We start from the raw sequence: 16,546 nt of genomic DNA on the forward strand, positions 1-16,546 counted from the left end.
CTCATACGGTCCATATCGAGACTTATCATATTGGTAGTTGGCACACATGAAAAAGTGTAGGCCATATGTGTAGGAGATATCTTAGGACTCGTGAAGCCTACAAAGATCACCACAAAAGCACATCGGCAGTTCGACCCTCTAGGGATGAAAATCCACCAATGCTTCTTGGGTGGGTTTGGTGGAGCTGAGGAAGACATTGTAGTTGAGAGAGCTGAAGAAGGAGTAATCTATCCATGGAAGAGGGAGGGGTTATTTATAATGGATGGGGGTTGGTGCATGGACTATGCACGGACTTGGCTGGGGGAGCATAGGATTCCTTGTGAAAGCTGAAAAAGTTATGGCATTGATTCTTAGCAGAGATTCCCTGTGAAAGTTATTGCTTGGTGTTGTCATTTTGTGGTTAAAGCTGAGTTATGTGGTCACTTTTTGTCTAAAGCCTGACTCATGACAGAGGTGCTGTCATTTCATCCTTAAAGCACTGTCATGTGCTCACTTTGTGTGTACAGTATGAGTCACGACAGAGATGCTGTGCTAGCAGCCAAGTGTTATCATTTCATACTTAAAGATGAGTTGTATGGTCACTTCATGTCTAAAGCCTGACTCACGATATAGATGTTGTGCTGTTAGTAGGGTGTGGTTGCAGCAGTGTGTGTTTGCAATTGAGGCTGTAAATGACTATAATTGACCTATAACGAGCTTGTGGTGGAGATGAGGCAGTCGTCTGCATGCATTAAAGTGCATTCATGAGTACGTGAACGGATCCTGTGGAACGATAATTAAGTAGATTTCTAAGTAATGTTTTCTATATGTTGGAAAGAATTGCGCTTGGATAGTACGTTAATATAATAAACTTACTATTACATTGATTAGACATAAAGTTTACAAATAGTTCATAACATAGTAAGTTAATATAAGACACTAATAATACATCCATCGAACTGAACTAATGAAATAAAAAGGTAAACAAAATAAATAGTTTTGCCTGATATTTGCATAGTTTATAGTGCATAGATGTTGAATACCTACATCATCTCAAGGTGATAGAGGAAAGTGGTAAAGTAAATTAGCGGAAGAATGCCAGCTGTTCCAGTCAATGCTATTAGGGTAAGATATTTGTCGTCTCCGAGGTGGTGATAGGAAGTTGTAAGGATGGATACTAGTAAATCCACCATCATTTTCAAGGTCATCAATGTTCTCCAGAGATGGAGGCAACGGAGGGAGAGGTCATTGTGGCATGAAATCGTCGTCATCGTTGTCATCTTGAGCTATCACGGTAGTACCACATACTATTTCCTTATCGGTTGTACGCCATCTCGATGTGGTGCGTGAACGTCCTCTTGCAGTGGTCCTTGAACCTTCTCTTGTATGGTTGCTAGAATGACGAAGCATTAGGGATATGAAAACATCATCCTCATCGTCCTCGTCAATTTCTGGATGAGTAGTAGAGGGCACCCCTGCACCCCTTAGTATCGCTGACCTGTCGATACCCAAACTGTCTTTATACACACTTAGGAGAATACACTTCCACGTTGTTCATGTACAATAGGAAGCGTCTGATCAACCATAAGTCCGCGTCACGCCAACAAGAGGATGTGATGAGCCCTCCATCCGCAATTTCGTTCACTCATGTCATACACTATGGATCCCACTCCATGAGATCGGTACTGAGGATGTCCAGATCACTGATCACCTGAGAGTAGTTACCATGGTCTTGCTACTGATTCCATCTCAGTCTGGCATAAATCCACCGATACCCCATCGTAGGCCTCATATCATCTATAATGCCATCAGAGATGGGGACTAGATAGTAGCTCTTGAGCACCCAAGACCGACAAACTGGGAGATACTCCTAACTCCATAGCTATAAGAGGTGTAGACAGCCTGTAATAGTTCCCTTCTTCTTTGATCACTGGGTTGCATCACATAATCCTCTATAGGTTGCAGCCAGGACAGCTGATCCCTAACTATAAGATGCCGGCTCATAAAGATGTGACGCGAGTTGACTCGCTAACCATACAATATGGGGGACGACATAATCGCCTGTCATGTTATAGAACATGATGCCTCCAAGCTTGACATACAAGTACACCTCATAATGCTGCATAAATGTAGCCTCGTCCGCATCCGGTGGGCAAGCACCGAACTATGGCAGCCCATGAATTCAGGACATGGAGAGACCAACATCCTTCCTATTATATTGCACCCCAAACTTACAAGATGCAGAGGGTCAATCAAGCTTGAATAGCACTACAATATTTGAAGTGCATTGCATAACAAATATTTACCTACCTTGATTGGCAGCCCGATCAGTATAGCCACATCCCTCAATGTTACGGCCCTGATTGGCAGCCCGGTCAGTATAACCACATCCCTCAATGTTACGACCATCTCGCTAAAAGGAAAGTAGAACGTGTGCATCTCAGGACGCCAACAGTCGATGAGACCTGTGAGCAGTGCCTCCTCAATCACTAGGAGAGGTGTCCTGCCACTCCCCATGGGAGATTCGGCTATCATGAGAGCAAAAGGTAGTAGTCCAAACGTGCGTGTGGCTCGTGAAATCGAGAGTCTAACTCCTTAATCTTGTGGACACTTCGGGCTCGCAACGGACCCAACTGCAAGAGGTATCCGATACATGAACTGAGTTAGTAGCAAATTATCGTGGCAATGAAATAACACATATAAACATTGTATCTGCTGCCCCTGTGAAAATCATCCTTCCCTTATGGTTCTCGTCGTATCACTGTTGAAGAAGCTTGAGAAGACCACCTTGAGCCATGACAATGATTTCAGGGTTAATGGTTCAAGAAATAGGTGACCAATAAATTAGAATATATTACAAGCTTCATATTCAATAAATATGTGAATAACAAGCTTCATGGTTCAAATAAAAATATAACATCTTTGATGGCAGTACCATACGATATATTACAAAATAAGTAGTACAACTAACATGTGAATAACAATTTACAATACAAACCATGTCTGCGAATAGCTTCGAAGAACAAAATAAAATACAACAACTCTAATACAGTACAATTCGATAGTGGCCTGATAGTTTACTGTCGGGTCAGGCAAGTTCTCCTGTCATGGCCAGTTTGTTTACAAAGTTTGCACATGAGTAGGCCGTCAACAGCATCTACTTCATCCATGTCACCTTGCAGGCTTATAGCTCTAGGCCTTCCAGGATATGTGCGTCGTGCTCGGGGATAAGGTACCCACTTAGGCCCCTCGATCGCTTTATAGCTACTTCCGATGTTGAAGAATCACATATTTGAAAGCCATGTTCTCCTCAATGCATCGATCGTGAAGTACAGTGATACGTACTGTGATCTTTCATTGACACCCATGTCCTTGTAAGCGGCTAAGACATACGAGCATGGGATATGGTGCAGTTTTGGCTTATTGCATGTGCACTCCACCTCGTTAGGCCCAAGTTGATATTGCTACATGGTGTCCCCTGCGCTATACCCTGATGCATACCTACGGCTGCACATGACCTCGAAGTCATTGTTGGCTAGGTCGTAGATCCTCGTCTGATGAAAGTGTGCCTTGCTTCTCCTTCTGGATATGATTTCCTCTACCTTAGGTGCGAACCGCGTGATGCACTTCATAGCAACATTGCCACGGTCTCGAAAGTAATCCACCATTCTATAGAATGTGAGCTCAATGATGGCACACAACGAAAGGCCATGTACTCCCTTTAGACATTGTTGAACGCCTCTGCTATGTTCGTTGTCATGATGGTGTACCTAACAAGGGATACAATAATTTTAGAAGCCCTATTTGTATAAGAAAGGGTAAAATACGACCATAAAAATTCTATGTGGTAATCTGACACCGTGAGTGTCATGGAATAGGGCCCAATGCTCCGTCGGTTTCCTCGCTATCCACTGGCTAAACGTAGCACATGAACGGCTAACGATAGTTTGGCCCCCAACCATTTGCGTTCGCAGATTGTTCTCCTGTGATTGCTGCTCTGCCATCATCTTGCGAGTGGTCTCATTTAATTCTCTCCATATCTCGTTGAACTTCGCCTGCTGGTTCTGCAAACACAACCCTTTGAATCTCTTTACAAGAGACTTATTGTGGTACCTTGTGAACAGGTTCGCTCTCAAGTGTGTCGCATGCACCATCTTCTCTCCACATCTGGCCATGCAATGGAGTAGTTTGTGCTATCGTGCAATATGTCCAACGCATGCATAAAGCCCTTTGTTTTGGTTTGAGATGATGCAAACTCATTCCCTATTGCCCACGACACGTGTCCTCACCAAGGTGAGGAACCACATCCAGCTATCATTGTTCTCACTCTCAACCATTGCAAAGACGATATGAATGATATGATTATTTGCATCCGTCGCCATCGCTGTTATAAGGGTACTATGGTACTTGCCGCTCAAAAATGTGCCGTCTATGCATACAACTGGCCTGCAATATCGGAAAGCTTCGATGCATTGTCAAAGGACCAAAATAACCTAATGAGGTATTGGTCAGTGGTGTTGTATGACCCATCCTCTAGCTTGATCGGCTCATCCGCCATGGCCCACTGAGTCATTGGATTCGCCATGGTAATATTCTGCAGTAGCCTCAGAGCATAGTTGTAAGACTCTTCGAAGCTTCCAAATAACATCTTCAACGCCTTCTGCTTTGCTCGCCACGCGGTGTGGTAATTGATCAGCATATCCGTCTTATTCTGCACCTCCCCCATAATGGATTTTGGCGACAAACAAATGTCCATGACAGCAAGGGTGATGAGGAGTTAGACTATCAACCTCGCATCAATGGCGTGACTCACATTCCTAATAGCCTCTTTGATACATGTATGTGGAGTGTGTCTACTGATCACAAAATAGTTATCATATTTTGGTTTATATGCTCGTACGAAGTAAAGACAATTTGGGTGCTTGATACACTTGACCTCATACTTTGTAGGGTTACACCGGGTGCATTTGTGGTCTCTTCTTGTTATGACAGCATAGTTACTAATAAAGTGGATGACCTCCTCCGGTTACGAAACTGTTGTCCGACCTGGGTGTCGCTATTATGGTATCCCCTATTAGATAAGGTGTTATACTCAACGATAGTACAATCCAGCAGCCCAACACCATGAAAGTACTAGATCGCCAGCACCGGGTCATCGTTGTCAGCAGCTCCTTTATCCTCGCTACCACCGGTTTCATCATCCATGCATCCTGCATCTACCTAAGAAGGGTCCACTCTAGCTCCCTCTCTACCGAAACTGCCCTCCCCAACATGCCCTCCATCTTTTTCATTCATCACCTGCTGACCTGATCCTTCCATGTTAGTTACTGCATTATCTTGCACAAGTCGTGGCACTATGTTTACGTACACCTCCATATCAAAGTTCTCCTCCAATACCTTGTGTGAGTACAAAACCCACGCGTTGTTCCTACTCATCTCGAACAATGTATGGACAACGAACGAGCTGTCTAGAACAAGCCGTAGCCGCATATCCTCTAGGACAACAGTATGGGACTACTGATTCACATGCAAAAAGTTTATAACATGTGATTTCAGACCATCTAGGTCAATAGGTACATCAATCGGACTCTTTATGTGCTGATAATTCTGAATTGTTACGAGCCTCCCTTAGAAAACAGCGGGACGTTTTCTATAATAAATACGGAAAGTCATACCGTATCTGCTAAACAAATGCACATATAATAAAATAACTACTTAAATGTATGTACAATACACAACTAATTACGCTCTCGATAAATAATAAGTAACAATACTCACCTTATTTAAATAATCCGATTAATCATGTTACTCTATTTAATCTAAGTGATTAAGCTAATTAATCAAATAAATACAATTACACTAATTAATAAGATTAATAAAATAACTCTAATAATTATGATAAATTATATAAAAATTTAGTTATACTAGTTAATGACATGAATACAATTATATTATAGGAATAATCTAATTACACTGATTAATAAATTTCATGTTTTTAAACAAGTTACATAATCTAATTACACCGACTAATGAAATTCATATAATCAAACTATTCAAATAATTTAAATACTCTATTTTATCAACTTAATATAATTTAACAAATGTAATTGAACGGATTAAATAATCTACTTACTCTAATTATTAGTACTAATTTAAGTATTAATTACATACATAATTTAAGTATTTACTGTAACGGGAGGTAACATTCTCAAACTGTTCAACAAGCGCTAGAACTCCTCTCCTCGCTCTCGCCTCGCACTGATGCTGCTCCTCTCAGTTCTAGCCTCGCGCTGCTGTTTCTCTGCTTTGCTGCTGATCTCCTCTCTTTGCGCTACGGCTGTTCTCCTCTCTTTGTGTTGCGCTGCTGCTCTCCTCGTTTTATAGCATGCACAATCACCACGCGATGCACCGAAAGCAAAAAAACAGCAGCACACGGACGCATAACACCAAAACCGGGCGACGCAACGTGAGTGGGAGGCAGCAAGATGACAACGACTTTCGACAGCGACGCAACGGCACGCGGGCCCAGCGGCTTTCAACAGCTGAGATGCCGAATATGATACAATTCACCGTATTCGACAGTTCAATTGCCGAATACACGAAGATTTTGGCAGCTGAGCTACCGAATACGACGATCAATACCGCATTGGGCACCTCAGTTGCTCAAAAAGGTGGAATCGACCCGTTTTTGGTTTTTGAGATTCCGAAATCTGGTTTTTGGTATTTGAGATGTCGAATACAAGTTCTAGATTGTAAATACGCCAGTATATTACTATTTTGGTAAATACGCTAATGTATATTGTCTATTTTTCTATTTTGCCTCAAAGCTTTCGACACCGAACTGATTCTACTCATGCTACCGACTAGTGGGCCCACTCTCCAGGGCTATTTTGCCATGAACCACCTGTCCGTTACCTTGTACGTAGATTCCCTTCGGAATCCTACGTGCGCAGAGCACGCTTCTGCTTCCAGTAAAAAAATAATTTTTTTTGGCGCCTCGGTCAACGGCTTGTCCTCCGTCCTGTCCTCTGCAGCCACGACGCCGCCACCGGCCACCTCCTCCTCTTCGCGGCGGGGCACACTAGGTCGTCCCAGATCCAAATGTGAGTGTCACACCACCAGTCCACCACCACCACCATAGCGATGGGTTACTCCTCCCTTCCGTGGTGGCTCGCCACCACCGCCTGCTCCCCTCCGGACGCCTCTCCCCCCGGCCGCCTCGCCTTCCTGTTCCTCTCTCCTTGCCCGCAGCGCGCGCTACTCGCCGCCCTCGACCTCCTCTTCCTCCTCGCCGCGCTCGCCCTCTCCCTCCGCGCCCGCTTCTACCGCCGACCCACCACGGGCAGCCTCGATCTCAACCACCACGCGCGGGAGCGGGAGCCACTCCTCGCCAAACCGACAACCACTGACGACCAGGCGGCGCTCCCTCGTCACGGAAAAAGCTTCCGCCACGGACTCGCGCTCGCGGCGTCCGCGGTCCACGCGGCCGCGTCGTTCGTGCTCCTCGTCCTCGCGCTCCTTCTCCTCCGGGGGAGGGCGCCGTGGTTCGCGGCGGAGTGCGCCTTCCTCGCCGCGCACGCCGTCGCGCACCTTGCGGCCGCGGGGGTCGTCGCGGCGGAGAAGAAGGCGGCGCGGGATGTCCACCCGGTGCACCTCAGGCTCTTCTGGCTCGGCACGGGGGCTTTCGCCGCGCTCTTCTCCGGGTGCGCCGCCGCGCGGTACGCCGCCGGGGAGCCAGTCCTCCCCGATGATCCGCTCGCGTTCGCGTGGCTGGTGCTGTCGCTCCCGCTGCTGTATTTCTCAGTCACCGGATCCACCGGCCTCGGCGACACGGCCGCTACCGGTGCTTCCGATGATCACGCCGCCGCGGCAGAGGAGACATACGCGACGGCGTCGTGGATCTCGCTCGCGACGTTTGGCTGGATTAATCCGCTCATCGCCAAGGGCTCCAGGGCGACGCTCGCGGCCGACGACGTCCCGCTAGTGGCGCCGGCCGACACCGCCGAGGTGGCGTACGCGCTGTTCGTCTCCAACTGGCCCGCGCCGGCGCCGGGGTCCAAGGCCAAGCGCCCGGTGCTCACCGCGCTGCTGCGGTCCTTCTGGCCACAGTTCTTGCTCACCGCTGTGCTGGGGTTGGCGCACCTCTCGGTCATGTACGTTGGCCCGTCGCTCGTGGACAGGTTCGTCAAGTTCGTGCGCCGCGGCGGTGAGGTCACGGAGGGTCTGCAGCTGGTCGCCGTCCTACTCGTCGGCAAGGCGGCCGAGACGCTGGCGTCGCACCACTACGACTTCCAGGGGCAGAAGCTGGGGATGCACATCCACGCCGCGCTACTCTCAGCCGTGTACCGCAAGTCGCTGAGGCTGTCCACGGGCGCGCGGCGCGCGCACGGGGCCGGCGCGATCGTGAACTACATGGAGGTGGACGCCGAGGAGGTGGCCAACGTCGCGCACCAGCTCCACGACCTGTGGCTGATGCCGCTGCAGATCGCGGTGGCGCTCGCCCTGCTCTACACCCACCTTGGCCCCGCCGTGCTCACTGCAGTTGCTGCCATCGCCGTGGTCACCGTGGTCGTGGCCTTCGCTAACAAGCTCAACCTGGAGTACCAGTTCAAGTTCCTCGGCAAGCGCGACGAGCGCATGAAGGCAATCACCGAGCTGCTCAACTACATACGCGTGATTAAGCTGCAGGCGTGGGAGGAGACGTTCGGGGCCAAGATCCGCAAGCTCCGCGAGGAAGAGCTCGGGTGGTTGGCCAAGTCCATGTACTTCATGTGCGCCAACACTGTGGTGCTCTGGAGCGGCCCGCTTGCCATGACCGTGCTCGTGTTCGGCACGTGCGTGCTGACTGGCGTCGAGCTCGACGCCGGCAAGGTCTTCACGGCCACCGCGTTCTTCCATATGCTCGATGGACCTATGCAGAGCTTCCCCGAGGCGATTGCCGCTGTGACGCAGGCAACCGTGTCTCTTGGCAGGCTCGACAGGTACCTGCTTGACGCGGAGCTTGATGACTTGGCTGTGGAGCGCGTGGACGATTCTAGCATAGGCGACGTGGTTGTGGTGGTGCACGACGGCGTTTTTGCCTGGGACGTGAGGGGTAAGATGGACAGTCCAGAGGGTGAGGGTGAGGATGAGGAGGACGACAACTGCGACAACGGCGATAGTGAGGAAGAGGAGAAAGATGTGGAGGGGACACCGGTGCTAGAGACGGTGCTGAAGGGGATTAATATGGAGGTCAGGAGGGGAGAGCTTGTGGCGGTGGTCGGGACAGTCGGGTCCGGCAAGTCATCGTTGCTCTCCTGCATCTTGGGGGAGATGGAGAAGGTCTCCGGCACGGTGAGTGTGTGACATTTCTGATACAAAGAAAACATTGTTAGAAAGCAATACCATGCCATTTATTCATTGGTTTGCAACATTATCCTGACAGCAACACCATCTACAGAAGAGTCTAAATTAGTTCGTTTCGTTTAAAAAAAAATAACAACTGTCTAAGTTGGTGGTAGGTAGGTGGTGTGCACATCGAGCCTAAGACCAATTAGTAGTTCGCTTTGCCACTTGTTTGGGTTTTTGTTTTCTTTTTCTTCTTTTTGGATCAATGCCACTTGTTTGGATTGGAAGGGATGCAGGTGCATTGGCAAACCTACACTAAATATTCTTTGCTATGTTTGACCTATCTGGAGTCCTTGGGATCTATGACACCATGTGTTTGATGAAATGCCTCTCTCGGTCTGACATGATCTATAATGCTTTGTGTGCGCGTCATGGTTGACTGCACGCCCACCCATCAGTTCTACTATCAGTCTAGTGTTTTGGGTAGTGTAAAAGGTTTTATTATAACTGTGTGAAAAAAACACTTTTATGTCTAAGACTGGCACACTCTTATTGTCTTAAAACTTCCTTATTTGATATAATCTGAGTACTTCTTGCTGTTATGTGCCTGATAATTAGAATTCTGTGTTGACTTTCTGGCACATTCAATGATGCATAAGAAGTTTGTTCATGATGACAGCCATGCTATAGATAATCGAGATAAAAAAATATCTTCCCACAAAGCATAACATTATGGTAAACTTTCCTCGGTAGATAGTGCGAACTCATAGAGCAAGCATTAGAAAGTCTATACTGTTAGCATATTTAGCATTTTCCTGATAAATGCCATAACATATACATTGTTTTGTTCTTTATACTCTTATGCCTGTTTGCGTAATCCTTTTGCATGTTATATAGGTTAGGGTATGTGGGAGCACTGCATATGTTGCACAGACTGCTTGGATCCAAAATGGAACAATTCAAGAGAATATCTTATTTGGACAGCAGATGCATGCTGAAAGATATAAAGAAGTTATACGGTCTTGCTGCCTGGAAAAAGATTTGGAAATGATGGAATTTGGTGACCAGACTGAAATAGGAGAAAGAGGAATCAATCTTAGCGGTGGGCAGAAGCAGCGTATTCAGCTGGCCAGAGCAGTTTATCAAAATTGTGATATATATCTTCTTGATGATATCTTCAGTGCTGTTGATGCACATACTGGTTCAATTATCTTTAAGGTAAAAACTTTGGTGTTGGTTTTTAATATTTTCAGGTGCACATGCTGTTACAACAATGCTTGCAGAATTCAAGTTACTACAGTCTGCGTGAGTTTGTTAAAGGATGAAGAAATATTTTAATTTGCTATAGCCTAAACTCGTTCCATCAAAAAATAGGTGAAACACGACCTATGTAGAAATGGTATTATCCAATCTAAGCTGCTCCTTGTACTTATTTTGGTGATACAAAACCAATTTGTCTCAGTAGATTTATCACATATATTGCACCAAAATTACTAATGTCGTGTTAGATATAAGCTAATGTGAACATCAATTAAGTTTTTTTGGTATATATCCATACCTAGTAAATTTAAAGTGACAGGAAATGGACCAAGTGGTTAGTCAAATTAATTGTTTTTTAGCAGGTTTAGCTCCATAAGTTTTATAGTCATGAGTGTTTTCTAGTGACATAATTTTGGTCCTTTATGAAACTATTCAATTTTGAAATTTTATTTTTTACCCAAAAATGGATATGAAAGAGATGATTTTTCAGTGAATAAATTTCAAAAACCTACAACTATTTTGACATATATTGCACAAAACTACAACTTTGGGGCCTATTTTAGAAAACTACAACTATTTTGACACTATGCTGCACAAAACTACAAAAAAAAACTACAACTTTGTCACCACACCGTTGATGACGCCTGGGGCCCACTCGTCAGCCTCAGTGTTATCCAATGACCCTTGTTTCTGAGCTGGACAACAATGTGGTGTCAGACTATGGTAGTTAGGCATAATATTTTGGTTGGTATGGCGATCAGCTAGTTATGTAATACCTGATCTGAAGGTGAATCTGTAATTGCACCTAAATGTACGGTCACATTGTCATGAACACTGGTAACTTGATGTAAGCCAAAATGCCATTGAGGCTGATTGGTGGGCCCCTCGATGTTAGTAACGGGTATGGTGACAAAGTTGTAGTTCTGTGCAACATAGAGTCAAAATAGTTTAGTTTTCTGAAATAGGCCCCAAAACTTGTAGTTATGCGCAACATATGTCAAAATAGCTATAGGTATTTGAAATTTACTCTTTTTCAGTATGCTTGTTTCTCCTGCCTGAATCACAAACCAAGGAAAAATTCAAATTGATAATTGTTATAGCTTAGAGTAACTAAATAACTAATAAAAGGAGTTAAGGGTAATACATGCAAATGATGTGGTTCTATGTTGTTCAAAATAAAAATAAATGATTTTAAAATTAGCTTCTAATGGGAATCGAAAGGATGAAATGATACTTGATTTCTCTTGATGTATAACAATCAATGATGGACAAACCATACTTCTTATTTTTATTTTTATTCTTGCAACAACATGATTGTTTAACCACGATATTTGGCACAATATTACAGCAGCGTCCTTTCTTTTACAGGAGTGTCTAAGGGGCACACTTAAGGGAAAGACCATCATACTTGTAACACACCAAGTGGATTTCTTGCATAATGTGAACAATATATTTGTAAGTTAGATGCTACACAATTGTGATTACTTTTGAAGTGATATGCTTTCTTTCTGTAAACATATTTAATGTAGCAAGCTTTAGTGCTTTACCAACATTTGGCATTTATGTCTATTCTTATTTTGGTTCCATACCGTTCATGTGTAAACTATCTCAGATACCTGCTGATACTATTACTTCTCAGCATGTTCTAACACTATGCAGTATCTAGCAATAAAAAATAGTTTTTTTCTTCTTCATAAGTTAGCAAAGCAAAATTCCACAAAATTCCAATGATTATCTGATCCTACAATCAATGAAACCATAGCATACTTTTTTCTTTTATATATCTGAAACCGTAGGTCTAAAGATTGGGGTTGATTCAGCAAAAGAATTACAACACTTCTAATTTCTAATTCATTATCGTCTAGAGTTTTCTCCTGTATCTTGACTGGGTCATTTATCTTTTTTTCCCCATGTGAACATATGCAGGTCATGAGAGATGGTATGATTGCACAGTCGGGAAAGTATGATGAGTTACTAGAAGCAGGCTCAGATTTTGCAACTCTTGTTGCTGCTCATGACAGTTCAATGGAACTGGTGGAGCAAAGCCAGCAAGTGGAGAGAACTGAGCATCCTCAGCCTGCTGCAATAGTTAAAATCCCTTCTCGTCGCTCCAGATCCATTGGAAAGGGTGAGAAGGTGGTCGTTGCACCACACATAGATGCAGCCACTTCTAAGATTATACAAGAAGAGGAAAGGGAGAGTGGTCAAGTAAGTTGGCGAGTGTACAAGCTTTACTTGACAGAGGCTTGGGGTTGGTGGGGGGTTGTGTTCATGCTTGCTTTTGCAGTGGTATGGCAATGTTCTGATATGGCTAGTGACTATTGGCTATCGTACCAAACGTCAGGCGGCATTCCATTTAACCCATCCTTGTTCATTGGAGTGTATGTAGCCATAGCTGGTTTTTCTATGGTCCTTGAAGTAATCAAGACTCTTATTGAGACGATTTTGGGACTTCAAACAGCACAGATATTTTTCAAGAAGATGTTTGACAGCATTCTGCATGCTCCGATGTCATTTTTTGATACAACTCCTTCAGGAAGAATTCTCAGTCGGGTAAATCTTTTCATTTGGTTTATTTAGTGATTACGTTAACTTGCCCATCTGCCCAAACTTCATTAGGACGACTTCTCAATTGAATAAACATTCCTCAGCAAACCTTACTCCACCCTTTATAGGTGAAAATAATTCCAAACCCTGTCAGCATAGTTTCAAATAGTATGGCCTTTTAAACTGTTTGGTATGTACTGCTTATACTCTGACTTCTGTAAAAGAAAGAGTAAGTTTTTAATCAAGGTCTGTAAAGAGCGATACCACATTTCTTTTTATCTTCTACTGATATTGTATATCCCTGTCATCTTTTCAGGCATCATCTGACCAAACAACCATTGATGTCGTGCTGGCCTTTTTTGTTGGTCTGACAATTTCAATGTACGTTTCAGTATTGAGCAACATAATTGTTACTTGTCAGGTTGCCTGGCCATCAGTTATAGCAGTAATTCCACTTCTACTATTGAACATTTGGTACAGGGTATGCTCTGACTGCTGAAACTTATCTCACACACCTTAGCTAATTCTGCTCATAGAAAACATAATTCTTATTGTACGTAGCAACATTCCCCTTATTTCTGCAGAACCGCTATCTTGCAACTTCTCGGGAATTAACTCGACTTGAAGGAGTAACAAGTGCACCGGTTATAGATCACTTCTCGGAGACTGTTCTAGGAGCTACAACCATAAGATGTTTCAAAAAGGAGGAAGAATTTTTCCAGGAGAATCTAGACAGAATTAATTCAAGTTTGCGCATGAACTTCCACAACTATGCAGCAAATGAATGGCTCGGGTTCCGACTGGAGCTGATTGGAACACTCCTGTTGTCCATAACTGCTTTTCTCATGATCACTTTGCCCAGTAATTTTATCAAGAAAGGTACCGATTGCATGTCCTTTTGTTCTATTAGTCTGCCTGGATGTTGGGAAACTTTTGAAGATATATACATGGTTGTTTTTCACGTTTGATCTCTTTGCTTCATTGATAAGCTGACAATAATGCTTTTAAATTGGCATTTCTGATAATTAGTCTCTGTAGATTTATGATTATGATATTTTCATAGTCCTGAGGAATTGGTGTTTGCTATACTGTTGCAGAATTTGTCGGTATGTCTCTTTCATATGGCCTCTCCCTCAATTCTCTGGTGTACTTTGCAATATCCACTAGCTGTATGTTAGAAAATGAAATGGTTGCTGTGGAGAGAGTGAATCAGTTCAGCACTCTTCCTTCTGAGGTGGCTTGGGAAATAGAAGACAATCTTCCTTCTCCAAATTGGCCCACTCATGGAGATATCGACATTAAGGATCTAAAGGTTAGCGGTTCTTATTTACCCTTATTTTACTAATTTTGCCCCTACTGGTCCTTTTTTCAATTCAAAGTACTCAAATGGACAGTCCTGTCCTTATGTTTTTTATCCTGTACAATAAGAAAACTCATATTCCACGTAAATTTGAGGCAATTGTCGTTCTATCTTGCACTTAGGGTCTGTTTGTTTCAGGCTGCTTCCGGCTTCTGCTTCTGTCACAAGCCCAGAAGCCAGAAGTCCAAACAAATGGGTTTCTTTAAAAGTGGCTTCTGAGGAAATGAACTAGAAGCTGAGAAGTTAGCTGAGAGTAGTTTATTTGAGAAGTAGTGTGCTGAGAAGTCAAAAAATTGTTGTAAAATTCAACAGTTAAAATCCAAAAACAGCTTTTCAGAAAAACCAAAAGCATAACTTTTCAGAGAAGCCAGAAGCGGAAGCCCAAACAAACAGACTCTTACTAAAGTGGAGAATGCATTGAAACATTCTGTTGTAATGAGGGACTTTACAACAACTGAACACACCATTTTTATCATTTCAGGTTAGGTACCGACCAAATACACCTCTAATTCTGAAAGGTATTAATCTAAGCATTAGTGGTGGAGAAAAGATAGGAGTTGTAGGAAGGACAGGCAGTGGCAAGTCAACTTTGATCCAAGCATTGTTCAGGCTCGTTGAGCCTGCGGAGGGGAAAATGATCATTGATGGAATAGACATATGCACATTGGGTCTGCATGATCTTAGATCTCGCTTTGGCATAATTCCCCAGGAGCCAGTTCTTTTTGAAGGAACAATCCGAAACAACATTGATCCGATTGGGCAGTATTCAGATGCTGAAATATGGCAGGTATGGTGTAACTAACATTTTGTTTATTTTATCCTCCTTCCTTCAGGGTGCCCTGTGTTAGTCATGGGCATTAATTCACATCGTTTCAGGCTCTGGAGCGCTGCCAGCTGAAAGAAGTAGTAGTTTCAAAACCTGAAAAACTTGATGCTCCAGGTATGCTATTTTTACGATTCCTTGTATTTTTGTTGGCATTGGTTGCATCTTCCACTCATTTATTTTGTTGTTCTTCATAGTGGCTGATAGCGGAGAGAACTGGAGCGTAGGCCAAAGACAGCTTCTTTGTCTTGGTCGTGTTATATTGAAGCACACTCAAATCTTATTTATGGATGAGGCAACTGCTTCAGTTGACTCTCAAACTGATGCCACCATTCAGAAGATCACGCGACAAGAATTCTCATCGTGCACAATAATAAGCATTGCGCACCGAATACCAACAGTCATGGACTGCGATAGAGTTTTGGTGCTGGATGCAGGTAGATCTCGTCAGTCTTGCTGCTTATTGGACATTGGTAGAAAACATTTGTTCTTTTTAAGAGCTCTTTGTTGCATATAGCATTTGATATCTGGTAAGATGAATGTGAGCATTTCTTGTTCCAGAATGTCTCTACTCTAAAATATCACCATTTTCTGTCCAGGTCTGGTAAAAGAATTTGATGCACCATCGAGGTTGATTGAACAACATTCTCTCTTCGGTGAGATGGTTCAGGAGTATGCCAATCGCTCGTCGGGCCTGTAACTTTTTTTAGGAAAATACAGTAGCGAGAACTGTACTTCGAACTGTAACTTCATCCATTGTGCTGTGGATTTTAAGGAATAAGTAAGAGTTATTTTGATAGCTTTGCTTGAGTGTGCATATGGAGGAACTTGTGGAGAAAACAAAATTAGATGTTTCATAATGTTAGGAGTGCGCCAAGTTGAACTAAAGATCTTGTTGTTGCAGTCCACCCCTTTAGATCTTCTAGTAGCAGTAGTTTAGTCCAAAATAAATCCCCAAGTTTTGCCCGAAGAGGTGGTAGGTATGTTGAAGATTGAGTTGGTGCCACTCTGTGGCCGTTGATTCAGTCTTCCTCGTTGCGGTTGCCATCTTTGGTGGTCCTCCATTCGGAGACAACATCCCATTGAGGGGGCCCGTTCGCCCTTGGAGTTTCTCATGCCGCGGCCTCCCCACATCGAGATATCTCGTGATGGCGTTGCCGCCCGATTCTTTGGGCAATGTTCGGTGAGTTCTAATAAATCACATCTTCTCTATGGCAGGTTTGATGTGCTCCTTCTATTTGCGATTGGAG

At 44.0% G+C, this 16,546-nt stretch overlaps 1 protein-coding gene across 1 annotated transcript; it reads left to right on the top strand.

Annotated features, from left to right (window-relative positions):
* Nucleotides 1-6,995: 6,995 nt before the first annotated feature.
* LOC133887924 (ABC transporter C family member 4-like) lies at nt 6,996-16,184 on the top strand. Its single transcript, XM_062327939.1, has 11 exons — nt 6,996-9,312; nt 10,204-10,524; nt 11,935-12,021; nt 12,493-13,119; nt 13,430-13,594; nt 13,698-13,992; nt 14,211-14,425; nt 14,955-15,260; nt 15,350-15,413; nt 15,494-15,733; nt 15,896-16,184. Exons 1-11 carry the CDS (start codon nt 7,123-7,125, stop codon nt 15,994-15,996), a joined length of 4,611 nt encoding a protein of 1,536 aa, XP_062183923.1. The 5' UTR covers nt 6,996-7,122; the 3' UTR covers nt 15,997-16,184.
* The last annotated feature ends 362 nt before the right edge of the window (nt 16,185-16,546 follow it).

The sequence above is a fragment of the Phragmites australis genome, chromosome 13 (genome assembly GCF_958298935.1).
Source record: "Phragmites australis chromosome 13, lpPhrAust1.1, whole genome shotgun sequence".
Classification (NCBI taxonomy): Eukaryota; Viridiplantae; Streptophyta; class Magnoliopsida; order Poales; family Poaceae; genus Phragmites; species Phragmites australis.

What these genes read in the sequence shown, in the direction of transcription:
- LOC133887924 (XM_062327939.1), top strand. Translation starts at nt 7,123, where the DNA reads ATGGGTTACTCCTCCCTTCCGTGGTGGCTCGCCACCACCGCCTGCTCC. An exon ending in TGGAGAAGGTCTCCGGCACG is followed by an intron (nt 9,313 to 10,203) that starts GTGAGTGTGTGA and finishes CATGTTATATAG; the next exon opens with GTTAGGGTATGTGGGAGCAC. An exon ending in CAGTAATTTTATCAAGAAAG is followed by an intron (nt 13,993 to 14,210) that starts GTACCGATTGCA and finishes ATACTGTTGCAG; the next exon opens with AATTTGTCGGTATGTCTCTT.